At 41.4% G+C, this 25183-nt stretch overlaps 1 protein-coding gene across 2 annotated transcripts in view; it reads right to left on the bottom strand.

The window, feature by feature from the left end:
- The window catches only part of ca10a (carbonic anhydrase 10 (inactive)a), a 324693-nt gene that overhangs the window by 260908 nt on the left and 38602 nt on the right, over positions 1-25183 (bottom strand). Inside the window, exon 2 of one of the 2 annotated variants that reach the window (XM_026177459.2) lies at positions 16975-17049. The exons of the other annotated variant lie outside the window; for it this stretch is intronic. Coding sequence (XP_026033244.1) covers positions 16975-17049 — 75 coding nt within the window. The remainder of the gene's footprint in view (positions 1-16974; positions 17050-25183) is intronic. 2 annotated transcript variants of the gene reach the window in all.

Raw genomic sequence — 25183 nt, forward strand, 5'->3', positions numbered from 1 at the left:
CAATCGCGCGAACCGTGTATAGTGAGCGACAGCACTGATTGGCGAGTGATGATAATTTGTGCACCAATTCCTCTGACATCGTCTTATTAATCGTTAGCTTACTATGCAAACATGACAAGTGAAATCTCCCGCAGCAAGCTTAAACATGTGAGAGGTTGATCGCGCAGAGAATCGCTGAGCATTATGTGAGTGCCTGTGTAAAAGCAGCAGGATATATATTTTAGTTCTGCTGAGCCAAATAAGAGAGGTCAGGGTGAAGAAGTGACAGCCAAAGAAAAGCTTACCACAAAACGGAAAAGTTATGACAAATCAGACTATAAGGCAAAAAGAAAGTGCAGTTTTATGGTTTTATGGACAAAAGAATTTCTGTGGCTGCAATATAACGAGCTAAATAACCAGGGCTGCACATAAGTGGTCCGCAGGTGCGCATTCGCTGTCAAAATAAAAAACGCGCACAAGATAAGAAGTTGCAACGTATGTTTGCGTACATAAGATTTTCATGAGGAGGACAGACATTTGTTTAGAACTCTGAAAGATGTCGAAGAAGCAAGCTCCTTTAAGCAATTACTGTGATGTTCCTCCGCCTCCAAAGAAATGTCAGAAGGAGTCCAAACCACAAAAGAAGCGCGCATTCTAGGAGTTACAGGAGGTGAGCTGGCTTCAAACAAATGATGAACGCACAGAGATGTGGTGCGGAATGTGCCGTGAAAATTTAATAAATGACAAATCTATAAGGCATGAACATTCTTTTTTTGTATCGAAAAAATATCGAACCGTGACACCAAAGTATAGAACCGAACCGAACCGTGAATTTTGTGTATCGTTGTACCCCTAGTATATATGTATATATATATTTGTGTGTGTGTGTGTGTGTGTGTGTGTGTGTGTGTGTGTGTGTGTGTGTGTGTGTGTGTGTGTGTGTGTGTGTGTGTGTATGTATACAGGGAGTGCAGAATTATTAGGCAAGTTGTATTTTTGAGGAATAATTTTATTATTGAACAACAACCATGTTCTCAATGAACCCAAAAAACTCATTAATATCAAAGCTGAATGTTTTTGGAAGTAGTTTTTAGTTTGTTTGTAGTTTTAGCTATTTTAGGGGATATCTGTGTGTGCAGGTGACTATTACTGTGCATAATTATTAGGCAACTTAACAAAAAACAAATATATACCCATTTCAATTATTTATTTTTACCAGTGAAACCAATATAACATCTCCACATTCACAAATATACATTTCTGACATTCAAAAACAAAACAAAAACAAATCAGCGACCAATATAGCCGCCTTTCTTTGCAAGGACACTCAAAAGCCTGCCATCCATGGATTCTGTCAGTGTTTTGATCTGTTCACCATCAACATTGCGTGCAGCAGCAACCACAGCCTCCCAGACACTGTTCAGAGAGGTGTACTGTTTTCCCTCCTTGTAAATCTCACATTTGATGATGGACCACAGGTTCTCAATGGGGTTCAGATCAGATGAACAAGGAGGCCATGTCATTAGTTTTTCTTCTTTTATACCCTTTCTTTCCAGCCACGCTGTGGAGTACTTGGACGCGTGTGATGGAGCATTGTCCTGCATGAAAATCATGTTTTTCTTGAAGGATGCAGACTTCTTCCTGTACCACTGCTTGAAGAAGGTGTCTTCCAGAAACTGGCAGTAGGACTGGGAGTCCTAGTGCCACCAGTTTGGCCATATTTCAGAGCTGCAACATCACTGAAGTGCCCAAAAGCACAAGGTGTGCAATACTCAAGAGACATGGCCAAGGTAAGAAAGGCTGAAAGGCGACCACCACTGAACAAGACACACAAGCTGAAATGTCAAGACTGGGCCAAGAAATATCTCAAGACTGATTTTTCTAAGGTTTTATGGACTGATGAAATGAGAGTGAGTCTTGATGGGCCAGATGGATGGGCCCATGGCTGGATTGGTAAAGGGCAGAGAGCTCCAGTCCAACTCAGACGCCATCAAGGTGGAGGTGGAGTACTGGTTTGGGCTGGTATCATCAAAGATGAGCTTGTGGGGCCTTTTCGGATTGAGGATGGAGTCAAGCTCAACTCCCAGTCCTACTGCCAGTTTCTGGAAGACACCTTCTTCAAGCAGTGGTACAGGAAGAAGTCTGCATCCTTCAAGAAAAACATTATTTTCATGCAGGACAATGCTCCATCACACGCGTCCAAGTACTCCACAGCGTGGCTGGCAAGAAAGGGTATAAAAGAAGAAAAACTAATGACATGGCCTCCTTGTTCACCTGATCTGAACCCCATTGAGAACCTGTGGTCCATCATCTGATGTGAGATTTACAAGGAGGGAAAACAGTACACCTCTCTGAACAGTGTCTGGGAGGCTGTGGTTGCTGCTGCACGCAATGTTGATGGTGAACAGATCAAAACACTGACAGAATCCATGGATGGCAGGCTTTTGAGTGTCCTTGCAAAGAAAGGTGGCTATATTGGTCGCTGATTTGTTTTTGTTTCGTTTTTGAATGTCAGAAATGTATATTTGTGAATGTGGAGATGTTATATTGGTTTCACTGGTAAAAATAAATAATTGAAATGGGTATATATTTGTTTTTTGTTAAGTTGCCTAATAATTATGCACAGTAATAGTCACCTGCACACACAGATATCCCCCTAAAATAGCTAAAACTAAAAACAAACTAAAAACTACTTCCAAAAACATTCAGCTTTGATATTAATGAGTTTTTTGGGTTCATTGAGAACATGGTTGTTGTTCAATAATAAAATTATTCCTCAAAAATACAACTTGCCTAATAATTCTGCACTCCCTGTATTTCCATTTCCATGTTGTGTTGTTGAGGTGTCTCATCTTCCCTTCCTGTTACATGTTTCCTTCCCTGTGTTTCATGCTATGTCTCCTCTGTCCATCATGTGCACTTTTGTGTGTCCATCATGTCCTGCGTATAAGTGCTTTCTCATAGAGGGTCATATAATTGATTGACAGTTGTTGTTATTTGGTGGTGCATAAATTAAATTGAACTGAACTGAATGAGACTGAGTTTGCAGTGAGACAGGGCCTTTAATATAAAAAAGACTCATTAAATGTTGAGCTTGTGTAAACAGTGTACATAGTTTATTTGAGCAGAAGGGGAGAGAGAGAGTTTGAGGAATAATAGGAATTTTTTTTTTTAAAGGCTAGTTCTCTTCAGCAGTCTGTGAATAAAGGTCAGTTACTATAAGATGAAGTAAATTCGTACTGCTCATCAATGCCTTTCAGATTTACTCATTAATGTTTAAATTTCCAGGTCCCAACAACTTATGTGCTCCACTCCATGCAAAGTATAGACTACATGAACTCATGTAGTCTCTACTTTCAACTTCACAAATTGTACAGATACCCAAATTTAAGCTGCATTCAGGTGCTAGTGTAAATCTGGGACTACGTATTTCAAATAAAATGTACATCTTTTTGTTTTCTAAATAAACAGAATAGTTTATTACCCATTGACTAGGAAACACACAATGACCAATTACAGATGCTGTGCACTAGAGGTTAATATATGGTATAAATGAGCTCATGGTACATGCTGGAAAAATCAATGAATGCACAGCAATAGATGGGAAAACACTAAGGTTGTACACCCCCTGTGGCTAATCCTATTAACTGAGTATATGCCAACTATTATCTTGTATATTTTGAATATAGATATAATCCATGTAATAGATTATTTAGTTTGCCAGGTGAGGTTGAGAGTGACTGAAGTCCCCCCTGCTTCTTGTCCTCATAGCTGAAAGAGGGTAAAAGGTCTTTATGTGATTAAAAATGATCAAAGTGCTAAAACAGAACTTCTCCCTATTTCCTAATAATTTCCTAATAATAAAGCATTTTGTAATAACACAGCTGGATGTCCTCAGGAGTGAGGTTAGATGTCATTTCAGAAGATGTGACATCCAGTAAGATAGGGGGAGAGAAAGGGCAGACATGGATACAAATTAAGTGAAGAAGTTGGAAAATACAACAGATAGATACAACAGATACAAATACATCCTCTCTGTTCATTTTTGCCATGTTAGATGGTTAATTCCGAAGGATTTCAGTTTACATCATACTTCTACTAAATGCTGAGGGGATGCCGTTTTTCTCTTGGTTGTGATAAGTGCATCTTTAGGCAAACAAAATCAGCATTAGCTCAGAGAAGTTTATAGTATAGTTCAGGTGATTTGATTATTGATTTTGTAATTATGACTTTTGATTTTGATTTTGCTCTGCTCCTGCTAAATCGCTATAATAAAATTTCCTGCAATTAAAATCTAAATTGTGGACATTCAATTTTTAACCTTTTGTGAAATAGTAAAGGTAAAAATCTCAGTATTATTTCTTTTAAAGTGCAAATAGCAGGTTACAGGTTACTTTATATTATAAGATCTTGACGCTTACTGTCCAGGCCTCTAAAATAAATCCATAAACAGGTGGGACTGATTAGATTTGACCTGCAAGGCTACTCAGGTTTGCTTATCTTATCAGTGTTAGTAGGGAAGACACCTAGATGATTTCGAGGTAGTTATGATTTGGCGAGTCCCTCCACCCACATCAGCTCCATCTGAACTCTGCATTACCTGCTGGGTAAGACTCATAGGATCAGAGAACTTGACTTTCTAACAGAGAGCTGAAACAGGCTTCCTGTATATATATTTCTTCCTCTGACAATTAAAGACAGAGGAAGAAAAACAAAAGGGGGGGGGGGGGGGGGGGGGGGGGCATTGACACTGAAAGACAGGCAGGAGTATGCAGGTATAAGCAGGGACTTTAAATATAGCTGGAAAGGATGTTCAGCACATTGGAGCTATTATGGTTAGAGATGGAAATACTTTAATAAGTGAAGACATTGTGTAGAGAAAGTGAAAGCGGTACTCTAGGGAATTCGTGAATGAAGAAAATGAGAGACAGGAGGACAGTTAGTGAATCAGAAGGTGCAGCATATTAGCAAGGAGGAAGTGATGCCAGCTTGGAGATGTTTAGAGGTGGATATACTGGAGAAAGTTACAGACAATGTTAAAGACCACAGAGAATGTTCATGGATGTAGTGACAGAGGACATGCAGAGGATTGGTGTGACACAGGATGCTAGGGACAGGGTTAGATGGAGGCAGATGATACACTGTGGCAACTACTAAAGCGAGTAGCTGAAAGAAGACAGGGTTTTTTTGTGTGTGTGACATGTGATATTACAGATAATGTAAATCTTTTCACGATAGACTGATATCTAAGTAGAAATGTGACCAAAACTCTGAAACACTGCCAGCCAACAGCTCACTGTAAAAATTAGGTTGGCTGCCTGTGATAAGCATTCTATGTGTTTTGTATTGGGCTTCTCCTAGTCCCTGAAGCACATTAACCTCCTAGGACCTGGCGTCTACATATGTGGACATCACATTTTGGGTTATTTAGACCAAAATACTCAATTTTGCTCTACAAGGGCCTGATAGCCACTTACGAGGACATTATACTGCTACTGTTCTATCAAAATGTTAAATGAATATCCTCATATGTGGCTCTTACTTTTCTTAAAAACAAAAATAAATTATTACTGCATATTTGGAAGTATATGTTTTCATTTCTCAAAACAATTATTTAATATAATTCAGTGAGCTACATATTAAACTTAGAGGATAGAAACAAAGTATCAATGCACTAGTATTTAGCCAATATCTGAGACCAGTAAAGTATTGTGGCGTGGGTGTGGTCTCTGGCCAGCTGCAGAGGAGGGGTGACGCAGTGAGCTCCCGGGGCGGCGCAGGGGCGGGGTGAACAGGTGTGCTGGGGATCTGTCACTGTCAACTCTTGATATGTTGGCAGTGACAGTCGGAGAGGAGGGCGGATGTGACAGCAGTGGGAGAGAGCGGGAGTGTCTGTGTCCCGATGCAAAACCACAGTATTGAATAAAAGTGCTGCTGTCGCCATATTCGCCCAGCTTATGTTTCTTGGGTCCGATGTTACAAGTATTATCAATATTTAGATCAATCTCCCCACCTCTAGTAAAAAGTTATACATATTAGTTTTTAAATATCAGGTTTGCAGCCATAGTTTACTGGTGCAGCTATGTCTATGATAGCAATGTTACATCAATCCAGGTGTTTTTGAAACCTTCACATAGATTTGGATTTAAGTCCAATGAAAAAGATTTACTTAAAAGAGCCACCTTATAAGACAAATCACACACTAATACTCCTTCTTAACATTGTTAAGATCAAGAAACCCCGAAAGATTCAAATACCCAAGTCTTCCTTGGTATGTATTGCCACTAGAGCCACTGTCTAATAGTCTTGCATTAATACATAAAAATTAGATGGATATGAAAACTCATACACTCAAAAACAAAGGATTTGCAACTGGGTGAGAAGGATCTAATTTGTATGATATTTTTAGCATACCTAAAATTCTGCTCATGCCTGTGCTCTAAGATAAACACAGACTAGAACTGAGGCTTTGCTTTTCTGAGCAATTTTTATTTTGGTCATTTAGAATTCTAATAACTTTAATGGTGGTTATTGTTTTTACAGCACAAAAAAAACTTGTTGCTATGTTAATTCAAATTCAGCTGAATAATATGATCACAGACAAAAACTAAATGGCACACAAATTTAATGAAGCACGCTTATTCATTAATTATACCAAAATGAATAAACTAAGAAGCATAATCCAAAGATGTAATAATGGAAGAATTGTTTGAGCCGTCAAGTCTTTGCTACAGAAAGAAGAACACAAAATAAATTACCTTATAGTGTCTTTAGAGGTACAATGGCTTATAACTGGGGCAATGTAATTCTCAAGTTCCCAAATAAGTACCCCTATGCTTTGTATCTTATGGACACCAGTTTTGAACGCTATACAATGATACAAAAATGAACTTTTAATTTAATTTTCTGTTCAATTGTATTTTATTTATGTATTTGTCAAATCATAACAGTTGCTCTAACGCAAAAAATAAGGGGCAAAATAAGATACAGGATATTTGAAAAGCGATTTGCATTTTCAAAGGACTTTCAAAAAGTGGTAACTTTTGCATCAAAATTTATATCATAATTTCTTTCTGAACACTGTCTGCTAATTGCACTTTAACATTTGGATGCAACTTTTACTACTTGGGAACATATATTTGCCTTTTTGGTTTTCCAAAAAGCAAAACAATAATTTGCTCTAGTAGGTAGATTCATTCAAAGGAGGATGCTCTGAGGGACTGTTATGACACCACAGACTGGGATGTGCTCCTGAGCCCACATGGTGAGGACATAGAGGGGGCGACACACTGTCTTACAGACTACCTCAACTTTTGTGTGGACACGGTCGCCCCTGCTAAGACGGTACGGTGTTATCCTAATAACAAACCGTGGGTAACACAGGAAGTCAAAGCTGTCCTCAACATGAAGAAGAAGGCTTTCAGGAGCAAAGTGAAGGAGGAGATGAAAGCAGCACAGCGGGAGGTGAAACGCTGCCTGAGGGAAGCAAAGGACACCTACAGGAGGAAGGTGGAGCAGAAGTTGGAGAGGAACAATATGAGGGAGGTCTGGAATGGTGTGAAAACCATCACAGGCCACAACACCAAGAAAAGCACAGTGGGGGGACTGTGGAGAAGGCAAACGAACTCAACAACTTCTTCAACAGGTTTGACCAGCCCACAACCCCCCCACCCTCACCTTCACTACAGAGTCCAATCCCCACTCTCCTACCTCCCTCGCTTCCCCCCCTTCCTGACACCATGACACCCCCCTCCTCCAATCCCTCTCTCAGCAGCAAGACATCTCCCCCCCTCCCTCTTCCAAACATCTCCCAGTGTCACAGTGGATCAGGTCAGGAGACAACTGAGGAAGCTTCGCCCCAGAAAGGCAGCAGGCCCAGACAAGGTGTGTCCTAGGATGCTAAAGGCGTGTGCTGCTGAACTTGGGGAGCCGCTACAACGAGTCTTCAACCTCAGTCTGCGACTGGGGAGAGTGCCCGCCCTATGGAAGACATCCTGCATCGTCCCGGTCCCCAAAAAGAACCGGCCCAATGAGCTGAATGACTTCCGACCGGTGGCACTGACGTCACATCTTATGAAGACTCTAGAGCGGCTCTTCCTCAACCTCCTCCGACCACAGGTACAACATGCCCAGGACCCACTACAGTTTGCATACAAGGCGGGTGTCGGAGTGGAGGATGCCATCCTGTACCTCCTACACAGAGCCCACTCACACCTGGATGGGGGAAAAGGCACGGTCAGGATCCTGTTTCTTGACTTTTCCAGTGCCTTTAATACCATCCGGCCCTGTATGCTTCAAGAAAAACTGAACAGGATGGAGGTGGACCCCTGCCTGGTGGCTTGGATCTCCGACTACCTCACCGACAGACCACAGTACGTCAGGCTGAAGGACATCACATCTGACACAGTGGTCAGCAGCACAGGAGCACCACAGGGAACTGTGCTGTCCCCTCTTCTCTTCACCCTGTACACCTCTGACTTCTGCTACAACTCTGAATTATGCCACATTCAGAAGTTTGCAGACGACACAGCCATCATGGGGTGTATCTGGGATGATCAGGAAGAGGAGTACAGAAGTCTGGTGAGGAACTTTGTCGCATGGAGTCACACAAACCACCTGCAACTCAACACCTCAAAGACTAAGGAACTGGTTGTGGACTTCGGGAGGTCTAGAGCAGGTCCACTGCCGGTTCAGATAGAGGGGGAGGAGGTGGAGGTGGTCAACAAGTACAAGTACCTCAGGCTGTGGGTGGACAATAAACTGGACTGGTCATGCAACACAGAGCACCTGTATAAAAAAGTCCAAAGCCGACTGTACTTCCTCAGGAGGCTGAGGTCTTTTAACATCTGCAGGAAGCTCCTGAGGATGTTTTACCAGTCGGTGGTTGCTGGAGTACTTTTCTATGCTGTGGTGTGCTGGGGGAGCAGCACAGCAAAGAAGGACTCATCCAGGCTGGAGAAACTGATCAGGAGGGCTGGCTCTGTGGTCGGCATGAAGCTGGACACTCTGGTGACAGTGGCAGAGAAAAGGACATTAAAGAAACTGATGGACATTATGGACAATGCCAGGCATCCTCTGCACACGGCCATTAACAACCAGAAGAGTCTGTTCAGTGACAGGTTGCTTCTCCCAAAGACAAGAACTAACAGACTTAAAAACTCCTTTGTCCCACACGCCATCAGACTGTTTAACTCCTCTCTGGAGGGGAGAGGGAGGGGAAACAGGAGGACAAAGGAGGGGGGAACAACTAAGCTGTAGTGCCTCTTCACCTCACTGTGCAATACCTTTTGTGCAATACTTTTGTAAATAGTCAACGGTGCAATAGACTCAATACTTGAAATGTGCAATTCACTTGTATTTTTATTTTTATTCCTATTTATTCTATTTATCCCCTTCGTATATTTTATTTATATTGTCTCTGTATTTATATATATATGTGTGTGTGTGTATAACTCTGTAACTTCTGTCGGTGCTGTGCTTTTTTGGAAATCGAATTTCCCAGAGGAACCCACCCGAGGGATTAATAAAGTTCTATCTTATCTTATCTTATCTTATCATGTAGATCATAGAAATTGACTTTTATTGTAACCTTTTTTCTGGAAGTGCAGTGAGTGATGCTGATGACACATTACACAACTTTTAACTGAAGGAGTCAAATGTAAGGACATGGCAAAGAAACAAAAGGTAAACGCAAAGCGGAAACTGATGCAGTACCTGGAGTTTTATCTGACCTTTATCAAATTTAAAGCTAATTGAGAGTACACTGAAAGGTTGTGCAATATTCTAAAGGTTAACCAGGCCTGAAAACGTGATTACATCTGCTTTGCTAACCTTGGGGTGCAAATGTTCCAATATGCTGGGCCACAGTTTTTGACCTCCACAGAGAAGTGTTTCAGCAAAGTGAAATGGGTTATTAACAGGTGAAAAGAAGGAAAGAGGGTTCAGAACTCTGATAAGCACTATTTCAAACCTGACATGAGCTTTGCATTGATATTACTGTTTTTCCCTGTGAGGTTGAAGTAGTATTTCCATTTCTTTTTCAACAACAATAATCTGACCGTCAATCAAACATACAAACTGCTACTTTTGTTAAGAACTCCTGTCAGATGATTATGTAATCCAAAATAACATTTCCTCCTAAGCTGTCTCTGATAATCGCAATATAACTATATATAGCTGAAAGGCGCACAGTGGCCTTCAGAACTTTATTCACAGGATACATACTGCAGTGTCCTGCTACCTTATTTTTTTCATATTTTTATTGAGAGACAAGTGTACAGTAGTTTACAATGACAATACAATCTGTTCCCCTCACTTTCTTACATGAACAGATACGATAACACACACACACGCTTAAATAAACAAACAAAACAAAACCTAATAAGAAACCCAAAACAAACACAAACAACAAACCCCAAAACACACACACACACACAAAAAGGGGGGGGGGGGGGGGGAGGAGATATGATATTAATCAGCTGGTAGAGCGTTTAATGACTTGCAATAGTCTACGAAGGGGCCCCAGATACGACAAAATTCTCTGTATTTGCCCTTCGCCACAAGGCCTATCTTTTGCAATTTAAGAAATGACATCACATCTCTAAACCAAAAAGAAACTGAAGGTGGCTTTGAAGATTTCCAAAGGAGTAAGATGCAACGTCTAGCCAAAAGTGATGTAAAGGCTAATATTTTGAAGTGTGTAGGGTCGGTTAGACCAGTGTTGACTGGAAGCCCAAAAACAGCTAGAAAAGGGTCCATGCAGATTTGGGTCCCAAGAGCCTTGGAAAGAATAACTGAATACTGACTCCAGAAGCCATGGAGTCTTGGGCACAGAAAGAACATATGGCCTAGGTCACATGGGGTGGCATGACATCTCTCACACTGATCCATCACTTGTGGGTAAATCTCAGACAGACGAGACTTTGAATAGTAAACCCTGTACAACACCTTGAACTGGATAAGTTGTAACCTGGCACAGGACGTACTGTAACGGACATTGGATACTGCTTTCTCCCATTGCTGATCCGAAAAAATTACTCCTAACTCCCGCTCCCAAGCCCCCCTAATTTTAGCAACTGAATGGACATTTAAATCCATAAGTTGTTTATATATTAAAGATATAATTGACTTCTTATTGGGTTTGAAGGATAAGAATTCCTCCCACGGTTGGACATTTGGAAGAAGAGGGTAGGAGGGGAAGAGAGCAGAAGTGCAATGCCGTGCCTGAAAATAACGGAATAGATTGGTAGCCGGAAGATTTGTTTCTGAACACAGGTCTAAAAAAGTTAAGAAAGTGCCATCTTTATAGAGATCCTTAAACGTATTAATACCATGACGCTTCCACTGTACATAGGTACCATCAATGAGGCCAGGAGTAAACAGATGGTTCTGCATGATGGGCATGTGTACTGACGCAGAGACGTACTTAAAATGACTCAAAACACAGTTTATGGTCAAGTACCACACCTAGATATTTATAACTCTCAACGATCCCAATATCGGCAGTTCTAATGATATTGGGTGATGAGCTATAAGAGGACTTCCTAAAATCAATAATCATGTCTTTAGTTTTTGACACGTTAAGTGAGAGGAAGGACTCATCACACCAATTCACAAAATCATCTACAACCTGTCCATGGCCTGACTCGTCCCCCACTAGAAGACTGACGATCACTGTGTCGTCAGCAAACTTCAGGATGTGTCTGTTTGTGAAATTGCTGCGACACTCATTTGTGTACAGAATGAACAGAAGGGGAGAGAGGCAACAACCCTGGGGTGATCCAGTAGAGGAGGAGAGCACATCAGAAAAGACATGATTTACCCTCACACCTATTGATCAGAAAGTCTGTCACCCAGCCGACCAGACTAGTGTCAAGCTTGAAATGATTGTAAAGCCTGTCAGCAAGTAAGAGGGGTTGAATTGTATTAAATGCAGATGAAAAGTCAGCAAATAATAATCTTGCATGGGTGTGGGGGGCCTCAAGATGCTTATACAAGAGATGCAGGAGTGTGACAGCAGCATCCTCCACACCTCTCCCTGCTCTATAGGCAAACTGGAAGGGGTCAAGATGGTGTTCAACATGCATTAAAATCTCCTTCTTAATTATCTTCTCAAATGTCTTCATCACTAAAGAAGTCAGAGCCACAGGCCTAAAATCATTCAGTGCCTTAGGAGAACTGCCCTTAGCAACAGGAACAATGATCGCATGTTTCCAAATTTTAGGTACCATCTGTAGCTCTAAAGAAAGTGAGAAGATATAGTGAAAAATCCCACTCAGCTGATCAGCACAAGTTCTCAGTACCTGTCCACAGATGTTGTCAGGTCCAGGACTCTTGCTTTTGGTATGTCTAAAAAGATTAGCTACCCCTGTCTCATCAATACAAATAGATGGGGGAGTGATGGTCTTTTCCCTCAGTGTGCTGGTCTGCCTAGAACAATCATAGTTCTCAAAACGAAGGTCTGTCTGCCAGATATTTGTCAGAGGTAAACCCCTCTAAGGTAATGCTGCTTTTACCTTTTGTCGAGGAGGGAAATTATTTTACTGCTATTGTTAAATAATTGTCATTGCATTAATAATATAATCTGCAGCATGGATATTGCATTCCAAGGTTTAAACAGTGTCTCTTTCAGAAAGACTGAGTTGCAGGCTGACAGGAAGTTGTATGCAGAAAGAAGCAGGAAGTTATTTTGAGCCGCAGGCTAAGACGAGGCTTTAACAATGTAACAGATAGCTTTAAGAAGGCCTTAAGCAGCTATGACTATTTTATACACAATGCATATCTGTGCTTATTAAAGAGTTGGAGCTCGGTCAATTAATTGGGGGTCGGAAGCTTTGTTCGGCGCGATGTTCGGACAATCTATTGTGCAAGTGACTTGGAGCCACAGAAGGAATTGCAATACATGCTTACAAAACACTTATATATCAGATCATTTTATATTAAGGTTTTAGTAGAGGTTCTTGGTTAAAACATTTATTTAGTAGAAGACATACACATAGTCTCAGTGAGCTTCTGGTCTGGTAAAAGGTCAGAAGTGCAACAGGTGAATTGAGAAAGAGCATTTGAGGACGAGACACAGACAGTAGGTGAAGAGGTGACACAAAGAGCATGTGAGGTCAACACACACACACACACACACGTTAAATTAGATTTATTTAGAGGAGAGGTTAGTTATGTTTGGCTGTAACTGCAAAAGTGTCTCGGTAAAAGAGGAACCGTTTCTTGTTGTCTCGACAAGAAAGAGGAACAATTCATTTTAAGATAAGAACGGAAAGTACCAAGCCATGAAAATAGAAGATGATTTTCTGGGTGAAAAGTCATGATGATGTTGATCTGATCTATGTATAAAATGTGTCTGTGACGTATGAAGGGGCGTCAGTAAACAAACCCTGATGCTATAAAATATCTGTTCATGCTTTGATTAAGTTGAAGACTACTGGCTGTCTGCGTACAGAGTGTCTTCCCACGCGTGTATTCATTAAAATCATCGTTTGACTTCACCCGGCCGGATCGGTGTGGTTATTCTTCGATCACCTCTTGTACCCTTCCTCAATAATGAATCTTAACACTTTCGTCTGAAGCCCTGCCATTGTTTTCATACCAAGCCAAGCTCTTTTGAGGTTGTTACTGCTGAGTTCTGCCTCAATCTTATTTCTATACCTCATCTTGGCGATCTTTATTGCAGCCCTCACCTCCTTCCTCAATATTCTCACAGTGGGAACGTCTCCCTCGTTAAAAGAAATTTTCCTTTTAAGAATCAGATCCTTAATATCTTTAGAGAGCCACGGTTTGTTATTAGGGAAAGTCTTAAATTCTCTGACTGGAACCACAGAGTCTTTGCAAAAAGAGATGTAGCTACACACCACATCAGTGAGTTCATCCAAATCAGAAGTGCTCTCTTGAAACACGGACCAGTCAGTGCAATCAAAACACCCCTGAAGGGCAACACAACTGTCTTTTGTCCAGACATTAGTCCGCTTCACACAGGCCTTCTCCCTCCTAATCACAGATCTGTAAGCAGGGAGGAGGTGAATAACATTGTGATCCGAAGAACCTAGCGCAGGTCCGGCCACAGACTTGTATGCCCCCTTAATTGGTCCATAACACAAATCCAGCGTTTTGTTATGCCTTGTAGGACAAGTGACATATTGAAAGAAATTGTTCAGTGATTTCTTAAGATTACAATTGTTAAAATCACCGAGAATAAAATTAGGAGCATCCGGTGAGAGAGTCTGCAGATTGTGTACCACTTTAAAAATGGCATCAGCAGCAACTTTAACGTCAGCCTTAGGATGAATGTAAACAACAGTGACAAAAATTTGAGGGAACTCCCTCGGTAAGTAAAAAGGCCTGACAGATACTGAAAGGAGCTCGATGTCAGGAAGACACAACCGCTCCCGCACAGTAAAATTATTACACCAGCCCTGGTTGATATATAAACAAACCCCTCCTCCGTGAGATTTGCGTGTTACTCCACAGTTCCGATCCAATCTGACAGGGGTCCCAAAGCCGCTGATTCGCAGTGAAGTGTCACTGTCCATATCGGTCAGCCATGTCTCGGTAAGCGCCATCAGACAAGCCTCCCTGTATTCCCGTAGATGAAGCACATTCCCTTGTAATTCATCCGTTTTGTTCCTAAGAGATTGGACATTGGCCAGAATCATAGAAGGCAGAGGAACACGATTCTTCCTCCGAAGTTTTCTTACACGCTGACACACGCCGCCTTTCTTTCCGCGTTTTCTCAAGCGGCGGGGCTTTCCAAAATTAGTCTTTGACCGGGGAAATAAATCCTCACCAAGAAGCACATCTGGTCGAGCATTAGAAGAGTCGTACATAGACAAACAGGACCACCGTAATCCAAGTAGTTCCTCGCGTGTATAAGTGATTGTCAGTGAGAGTGAATGACTCCAGGTGAATATCGCCAACAACAATAAAACTAAGGTGTAGAAGATCTCCATGTCGGCAAAAAGTTAAAACCACGGTTAAGAACAGAGTTAAAACAAAGTTAAAAACAAAAAGAGAAAGAAAATGCCAATAAATGCCAATAAACACCTGCTGCAGGTCGCCACAAGAGCAGCGCCCTTCTCACAGCTGACCTGGACTCCAAATCCTCGCATTTATTCTCCAATGTGGCCAACTCCTTTGACATCGCATCCACTTTGGCTTGGAGGTGGACAATATCATCCGTGCATGTGGAGAGAGACTGTTCCATCTCCATAACTGTGCTCCTGAGGCCAGCGAATTCCTGCCGCATGGTAGTTATATTTGAGGAAAGGTCCGTTTTTAGTTGCTGTATATCGGACCTGATAGACGTGAGATTCTCCGCAAACGCTGCCGTCAGTTCCTTTTTAAACAGTGCTGAAATTTCTTCACGAAGTTCAGAGAGGAGTTCAGCCTTCGTGAATTTTTCCGTATCGACGAGCATGACGGTGACCCAGGCAGTGGCGAAGTTTTACCACGAGGCGGGGATGCAGTGTTAGCAGCAGGCTGCAAGTTCGGCTGAGAGGTGCTTGCGCTCTTATTAACATTGTAAACACAAAAAGCAAAAACAGTCTTGTCTCGTAAATATACAAAAAGAAAAAACCCGTCAAAATGTGCCTGGAAATGCTAGATAATAACTAGACTCTGCAGGAGCTAAGCTCGGTGCGACCTACGCCATAGTCACATAAACCGGAAGTGTGTCCTGCTACCTTATTACGCTACTGAATCCGTTTGAGTGATTTGAAATCATGACATTTTCATCTTCATACATAGAGAGAAATATTGGAGAATTCTGCAAAACCTCAAATCACAACCAATTTTGTTTTTCTTATTATACCCTCACTGAACACTTAATAAAGTTTTGTTATATCTGTCTATCCTTGCTAAAAAATAGCCAAACCAATATCTATTACAAATTTTCCTATGATAATATATGCCTTTCAACAAAAATAGATTTTGAAATGATGAGCAGAAACCCATCCAATCCAGTAGCAGTCTAGGATTTGTAATAACTTCACAGCTTGTGAACCAAGTGTAAGCAGCATTTTAGCTGTCTTGAAACTATGACCTGTGAATGTGTATGTAGGTTACACAGTAACTGTACACTGGTAACTGTTATGTTATTGTATGCACAACAAGAGAGAATTTTTAGATACCACGCTGTGGCCCAGATATACAGAAGGTTTTCTTTGGTATCAGGTACCCGATGCACCTGCCTATTACACTGGCCAGAAAATATAATGAACAAAGGAAGGCCAAAAAAAAAAAAAAAAAAAAAAAAAAGCACAAAGATTCCAGGACCAGAAAGTGCACCAATCCAGTCTCTGGGATTTTAAACCTTTGCAAAAGCACTGCCTGCCCTTCAAACTCAGTCTTTAAATTTTCTGTAAAAAGGGACTATTATCTCTTGCCAGCTGATATTGCAGTGGCAAGTTTGCCAGGGTATTGACACCAACGGATACCTCATGAGTAACAGGGAGTTGACAAAACAGCCTTAGGGTGAGTTACCTCTAATTGCTCCTTAATACTTCCACTTTCATCGTGTAAAGATTCACTGCTCACATTTAACCTTCAGGTAAAGTTCGCTTTGATGCTAGTACAAGAGTAGAAATTAAATGTCCTCTATTTCAATTTTCCTAATTGCTCTTTTTGCATGCAGACATTTAGTCCTCATAAAGACAGAGATTGCATCATCTACACACACACACACACAACTCAAAAGCACCTAAGCTAAGCAGAAAATACAACCTCTGGGAAATAATTGGCATGCAGATACAAAACAAGATGGAAAAGTTGGGAGGATCAGTGAGCTGCTATCAATCAAAAAGACGTGTTAGCTGTGAGAGTAGGGCAACGTTGCCCGATGTAATCTTAAATGTGTAGTAATCACTGACTTCTGGATCAAACACACACTATACATGTGCACTATATATATTATATTTAAAGTACATGCAGGAAAATCTGTATTGTGAAAACTATATGCATCAAAGTGCTGCACACAGTTTTGAAGCATACCTGGAACAAAGCTCCCCTGCACCACCTCCTTGTATGCCCACCATCCTTCATGAATTTTTGGTGGATTTGGCTGTGCTAAAGGGGGAGAGAAGAGACACAGCAACAGGGACATCAGTTACTTGTATCTGAAATGTAAACAATGAAGCAACGATGATTTTTTTTCCCCCAGCCTAACTGTAATATACTCTGTTAAACTCTTATAAACAACAGGGCTTAGGAAATAGTTTCAACCTAAACGCACACATGTGTATACACTTAGCAAGCTGTTGTGTGATCCAATGACTCCATAGACATTAGTACAAATTTTATTATTTTATGTTGTGTCAACTGTAGACAAAGGACTGGAAGGCAAAGGCCTAGAAGTCTGGGCACAAAGAAAAAGTTGTGAGTGAGAATTACTTTTTTTGGAATCATACTTTTTTGGATCTTAATTCCCCCACAACCCCAACTCTTCATTTACTAATTAAACACCAAAATTAAGGCCTAATTTAATGTCGAGATGTTGTCCTGATTGTTTCTCTTTAATGGATGTTGAGGTGGTTGAACAACCCTCTTCCTTCTGTTATCACTTCCAAAATCCTTGTTGCAGTAACACTGGAGAGCAGGTTCAATTTCATTGGAGTTGGCCTAAAGCATTGCATCGACCAACCAAATAGGACTATGTCAGTCTTTCCAGACTATTAGAAGACTGCACCCTCTGCCCAGCTCTTCTAGACTGGCAACCCCCCCCCCAAAAGAACCCAAAAAGACCTAAATTGCAACAGGTTTCTTTTTATGTAGTCTGTTTTATTTCTTTTGGCTAATGCTACTACCATGAGACTGACGAAGACGGAATACACACTGATCTCTTTATTCGTGTTAAAAAAATAATGCAACTAACATCAGTGAGGTTACTGGTGACCCATTTACAGCGATATGCAACAGTTTGGGCATCCCTGATAATTTTCATGATTTTCCTTCATAAATCAGCACTGTCATCTAATTATATCATATAGCAAATGAACACAATGATATTTAAGTGAAATTAAGTTTATAGGACTTACAGAAAGTGTGCAATAGTTACCTAAACAAAATTAGGCAGGTGCATAAATTTGGGCACCCCAACAGAAAAATCCACCACAGATTTTCAAGTTTTTCAATATTCAGGTCTGGAGATGGCCATTCCAGAACATTGTACTTGTTCCTCTGCATGATTGCATTAGCAGATTTTGAGCAGTGTTTAGGGCCATTGTCTGGTTGAAATATCTAGCTCAATATCCGGCACAACTTCAACTTTGTCACTGATTCTTGAACGTTGCTCTCTGTATTATTGTATGGTATACCTTACAATATAAAGTGCCTCGAGGCGACTGTTGTTGTGATTTGGCTATATAAATAAAATTGAATTGAGTTGAATTAAAAGAATCTGCTGATATTGACTGGAATCCATGGGACTCTCAACCTCAAATTTTACTGTGGGTAGCAAGTCTTTCTCTTGGAATGCTGTGTTCTGTTTCCTCTTGTTATGCCCAAATAACTCAATTTTAGTTTCATCAGTCCACAGGACCTTATTCCAAAATGAAGCTGGCTTGTCCAAATGTGCTTTAGCATACCTCAAGCCACTCTGTTTGTGGCATGTGTGCAGAAAAGGCTAATTCTGCATTACTCTCCCATACAGCAGCATCCCCTTGTGCAAAGTGGGCTGAATAGTTGAATGATGCTGGCCACCTTAAATACCCTTTCTCATGATTGGATTCGCCTGTGTGTGTAGATCAAGGATCAGGGAGCTTACCAAACAAATTTTGTGTTCCAATAATTAGTGCTAAAGGTATTAAAATCATTAAATGGCAAGGGTGCCCAAATTTATGCAACTGTATTTTGTTTAAGTAACTATTGCACACTTTTTGTAAATTCTAAAAAGTTTATTTCACTTCTCAAATATAATTTTGTTCATCTGCTATATGATATATTGCTGAAATTGCTGATCCAAACAACCAATGATTTATGAAGAAAAATCATGAAAATTATCAGGGATGCCCCAACTTTTGCATACCACTATACTACCATGTACTGGAGAGCTGTATTCCCTGAACCTTTTACTATAAGGTCACAGTGGTAACGACGGCACTTACAACCAGCTGGGGCCATTCTGTGTCTAGTTTGCAAGCTCACCATGTGCCTCCATGGGCTCTCTCAAGACATTAGGTTTACTGGCAAATTATAAATGGCCAGTAAACCTAATGACCACGAATCATTGTTTGCCTCTGTGTGCTCGCATAGTGATTGTTCGGGGTGTACCTCGCTTGCGAGCACCTTGCAACCCTGAATTGTATAAGTGGAAGAAAACGTATGTATAGATAGATGTTGGGAAGTTAGTCAGATGGACATCATAAAAAATATCAAAACTTCTACAAAGCTGATTAACTTTTGATCAGAAACCACACACACACACACACACACACACACACACCTCAACAGTGCTGATTTGATTTGAAGAAAATAGTTTTACCATTGGCTCCAGAACTTGGTGAACCATAACATAATTAATTTCCTTGTTAAAGTAATGCAGTGCATTAGGGCTGCTCGATTATGGCAAAAATGATAATCACGATTATTTTCACTGAAATTGAGATCACGATTATTTGACGATATTTATTTAACCCTTTAAGACCTACCATAGAACCAAGTCCACCAGAGCTTATATTATTTTATTTTTTTTTACATGTTGTAGTGCCATTTGTGGGAGCATTTCAAGTTGCTATACATCAATACAACTGTTATAGCCCATATTTTAATAATATGTATGCATTAAGTCCATAGTAATTACATAAATTGCAAAAAAGTGCAATAAACTACAAAAAAAATTGAAAATCGCTTTTGTTTTGTTTACATATATTTCTACTTGGAGAAATTTAAGAGGTTTATCCCTCAAAACTTTAAATACAATAAAGTTGCAAAAAAATAGTTTCCCACCACAGGAAATTTATTTTGAGTGTCTTCATAGTTTTATTTTGGAGATACAGCAATTTTTATATACTGCAGGAAAAACAAAAAACAATCCTATGATGCAAATTTGCAAAGAAAACAGCATGTGCATCATTTTACTGTGGGAAGTGTTACGAACAGCTGATAGGAACGGCAAAGCGTGTTTCTGGAATATTATGTTTTTGTTCCTGCAAGCGCTTTTTATGCAATTTTTGCAAAGCTATATGTGGAACGAAACCGTGACCTAGGACAAGCTGATGGCATCAGATGTAAGTACAACTCCTCCGGTTTCATATGCAAAACAAATTATTGCGCCAGCTTACACGGTTCAGATTCTACAGGGATTTAACAATAGTTACGCAAAACGGAGCGTGCTGCTCTGACCGGCTTTAAAGGGTTAACAATGACTTTAAAAAAATAATATAAAATGGTGTGCAACACCACTGAAGTTTTTTTTTTTTTTTAAACTCTCTTTTCAACCAACGGCAGTCACTCTCCAAATAACTTCTGCTTAGCTTTCCGAGCTTCCCTCGGGTCCTCTTAATCAGCGGTCTCCACCCTTTTTTGCGCCACGGACTGGTTTATGCCCGACAATATTTTCACAGACGGCCTTTAAGGTGTCGCGGATAAATGAGGGAGGGGCTAATAATCTGCTTAGTCATTTTTAATGATCGTTGAAAGCCCAGATCGTAATCGTGATTAAAATTCGATTAATTGAGCAGCCCTACAGTGCATGCAAATTTTCTCCATTAAAATATCTGTTTTATCATATTATTGTAATCAAAGCAAGTAATTCTAGTTTCCAGAACTGCATCATTGAACAACACAGTAGCCTACAAAGCAAGCCACAGTCAGCTATTGCCACTTTACACTTTGACAAGGTAGGTAGTACCAAGGTAGTACAAAATTAATGACTTAATTTAATTATTTGAAAAAATTATGTGAAAATGACGTTAGTTTCATTTAAAGCAGTTAGTGGCAGTGACCTGCTTTTTCTAATTAATGTGAAACCAGCTATACTGGGGAACATGACACTGGCAACGATTTTACTGTGGAGAGAAGGAGAAAGGCTGTTAGTCACAACAGCAGTTTTGGAGGTTAGCACAGACTCAAAAACAAGAAGTGGGGACCTCTTGCAATGTGCTCTCTGGGGAGGTAAGCAGTGAATGAGTCTCTGGGGCCTTGGGAAATGCTTTTGGAAGAACAGTAATCCAAGAGGTATTGTTGTCAGTCAACCCAGATGCAGGAATAGATGTGGGCCTTATGGAGGTTGCCCTCTGAGTTAGTTTGGGTGGAGGGCTAAAGGAATTGTAGTTCAGTGTGACCAGGATGTAGCTCCTCAGTTCATCAGGCAGTCAAAATTCACAAATGCCTTGGCCCCTCTTTGAAGTGGTCCCTATATATACAGTGGTCCCTACAGTGGTCCCTTGTTTATTGCGGGAGTTATCTATATAACTGTTTGTGACAAACACAGGAAACACTTTTCTTGCTGGGTTGCTGGGTGTGTTATTTAAAATATCTAACTTTTTATTGCAAAAACGGACATGGGTCATACACATCAAGGCAGGCAGCAAAGCATACAAACCAGGCAAGGTTAAGTAAAAGACAAAATCCCCAAACATGCCACAAGCTCATACAAATAGAAACTGACTATTACCTAATATTAGATATTATATTATATTATTTGCTAACAAAAATAAATTACCTTCTATTGCTTGGTAATTATTGTTATGGTTAGTAAAATACTGTCTGAACCCCTGTGAGTGCTAGTTGTGTTGCCCTTATCTAGAGTTTGTATTACAATCTGTGTTGTGCTGGAAACCAGTCATTTATTGACCTTGGCAATTAGTGGACTCCTACTTGATTAAAGAGACTACCCTCTTTAAGACCCCATTCAAGTCCCAGCCAAGTGTAAATATGTTAAGCTGCAGATGTGAGAACGCCCTTGGTAAAAAAAAAAAAATTTCACACTTTGTTGTGTGGTTTCTGAAATGAGAATGTTGCTCTAAACCTGTATGACAGATCTGGCTGGCCACAGACTCTTACTGACCTGAATTCTATTTAGCATTGAACCAGCTTATTTCATCCCTGCTTGGGAATGAGGCAGCACTCAATTCAACCGTTGCCAACCTCCCATAAAGCCAAAGGAGACAGTCTCAGTAAACAGTTTATTTTCATAAAATATCAAAGCTCTTGCATTGATATTCATTGAAGGGCTTGAGCAATTCATAAGCCCAACCATGCAGGAAGAGAGGGATGGAGGAGCGTGACAGGACAGCAGGGCAGGTACAGGATGGACTCAGAAAGGGAGGAAAGGGGAAAGAAAAGAAGAGAACGTCAGAATGGAAGAGATGCAGAGGCTAAACTAGAAGTGCCAAAGTGCATCCATAAATTAAACTTGACCTTGCCAACAGCTGTGCTTACTGACTTATGAGACCGTTATCTCTCCCATTCTGTGTGTGTGTGTGTGTGTGTGTGTGTGTGTGTGTGTGTGTTGTCATTAACTGGCTCAAAGTAGGTAACAAAGAGGGAGTCCACACAAGAAATTCACTTGTGTGAATGGGAGGTTCGTGAAAAGCTAAGACAAAATAAAATCCATGCAGTAAAATATGTCAAATTAAGCAACATGTTAGCCGTTAGGGCTGCTGCTGCTACTCTGCTGTCAACAGTAGTATTGCAACAACTAGCAATAATCCCTAGCAGTCACAGGAGGGTGCCTTTGGTAGCACCAGCCATGGAGCAGTGCAGGTGGACTGAGGGAGGGACAGAAGAAGGTGAAATTAATGTGGTAAGAAAATAAATGGATGGAGATAATTAAGGTCAAATTAATGTCTTCTTTGACCATGAGCCACTCCTAATAGCTTTAAGTGTAACTTTTAATGTCACAAGATGCGGTGCAATGCAACTAAGAACTAACGCAACAATAACTGTGGCAACCTGATTAAAAATCTGTTTCAATATCAATTATCAAACAAAATTAAATCTATGCTTTTATACATGTATCTCTCTCTCTCTCTCTCTCTCTTATATATATATATATATATATATATATATATATATATATATATATATATATATATATATATATATATATATATATACACACGAGCGTCTGGCAGCACAAATGAACCAGCTGCTAGTTAACGAGAGACACCCGGAATGGCTAACTGAAGGCCGGACGGTCCTGATCCCCAAGGACCCCAAGAAGGGACCGGTCCCCTCCAACTACCGACCAATAACCTGCCTCAGTACTACATGGAAGCTCCTGTCAGGCATCATATCGGCTAAGATGAACAGGCACATGGGTCAATACATGAGCGGGACACAGAAAGGAATTGGCAAGAATACCAGAGGCGCAAAACACCAGCTACTGGTAGACAGAACAATCAGCCGAGACTGCAAGACCAGACTGACCAACCTGTGCACTGCCTGGATTGATTACAAGAAGGCCTATGACTCAATGCCCCACAGCTGGATACTGGAATGCCTAGAATTGTACAAGATCAATGGGACCCTAAGAGCCTTCATCAGGAACTCAATGGGGATGTGGCGTACAACACTAGAGGCCAACTCCAAGCCCATAGCACAAGTCACCATCAAGTGCGGGATCTACCAAGGAGATGCTCTGTCCCCACTGCTGTTCTGCATAGGCCTGAACCCCCTCAGTGAGATCATTAACAAGACTGGCTACGGATACCGACTACAGAACGGAGCAGTTGTCAGCCACCTCCTGTACACGGATGACATCAAGCTGTATGCCAAGAGTGAACGAGACATCGATTCACTGATCCACACTACCAGGCTATACAGCAATGACATTGGAATGTCGTTCGGACTGGAGAAGTGTAGTCGGATGGTAACAAAGAGAGGGAAGGTAGTCAGAACTGAGGGGATTGAACTACCAGAAGGCAACATTGCAGACATAGAGGACAGTTACAAGTACTTGGGGATCCCACAGGCGAATGGGAACCATGAAGAGGCCGCTAGAAAAGCTGCAACCACCAAGTACCTGCAGAGGGTCAGGCAAGTCCTGAGGAGTCAGCTGAATGGTAAGAACAAGATCCGGGCCATCAACACGTACGCCCTGCCCGTGATCAGGTACCCAGCTGGTATAATAAGTTGGCCAAAGGAGGAGATAGAAGCCACTGACATAAAGACAAGAAAGCTCCTTACCATGCATGGAGGGTTTCACCCCAAATCCAGCACCCTGAGGCTGTACGCTAAGCGGAAGGAAGGGGGCCGGGGACTGGTGAGTGTCAGCACCACAGTCCAGGATGAGACAACGAACATCCAAGAATACATTAGGAAGATGGCCCCAACTGACCGAGTGCTCAGTGAATACCTCAGGCAGCAGAAACCCAAGAAAGAGGAGGGAGACGAGGAACCATCATGGAAGGACAGGCCCCTGCACGGTATGTACCACCGGCAGATAGAGGAGGTGGCTGATATCCAGAAATCCTACCAGTGGCTGGACAAAGCTGGACTGAAAGACAGCACAGAGGCACTAATCATGGCAGCACAAGAACAAGCTCTGAGCACAAGATCCATAGAGGCTGGGGTCTATCACACCAGGCAAGACCCCAGGTGCAGGCTGTGTAAAGATGCCCCAGAGACAATCCAGCACATAACAGCAGGGTGCAAGATGCTAGCAGGCAAGGCATACATGGAACGCCATAACCAAGTGGCCGGCATAGTGTACAGGAACATCTGTGCCGAGTATAACCTGGAAGTCCCGAGGTCAAAATGGGAGATGCCCCCAAGGGTGGTGGAGAATGACCGAGCTAAGATCCTGTGGGACTTCCAGATACAGACGGACAAAATGGTGGTGGCTAACCAACCGGACATAGTGGTGGTAGACAAACAGAAGAAGATGGCCGTAGTGATCGATGTAGCGGTTCCGAATGACAGCAATATCAGGAAGAAGGAACACGAGAAGCTGGAGAAATACCAAGGGCTCAGAGAAGAGCTCGAGAGGATGTGGAGGGTGAAGGTAACGGTGGTCCCCGTGGTAATCGGAGCACTAGGTGCGGTGACTCCCAAGCTAGGCGAGTGGCTCCAGCAGATCCCAGGAACAACATCGGAGATCTCTGTCCAGAAGAGCGCAGTCCTGGGAACAGCTAAGATACTGCGCAGGACCCTCAAGCTCCCAGGCCTCTGGTAGAGGACCCGAGCTTGAAGGATAAACCGCCCGCAGGGGCGTGCTGGGTGTTTTTTTTGTTTTTTTTTTATACATACATATACATAC

This window comes from Astatotilapia calliptera, chromosome 8 (assembly GCF_964374335.1).
Source record: "Astatotilapia calliptera chromosome 8, fAstCal68.1, whole genome shotgun sequence".
NCBI classification, from domain to species: Eukaryota; Metazoa; Chordata; class Actinopteri; order Cichliformes; family Cichlidae; genus Astatotilapia; species Astatotilapia calliptera.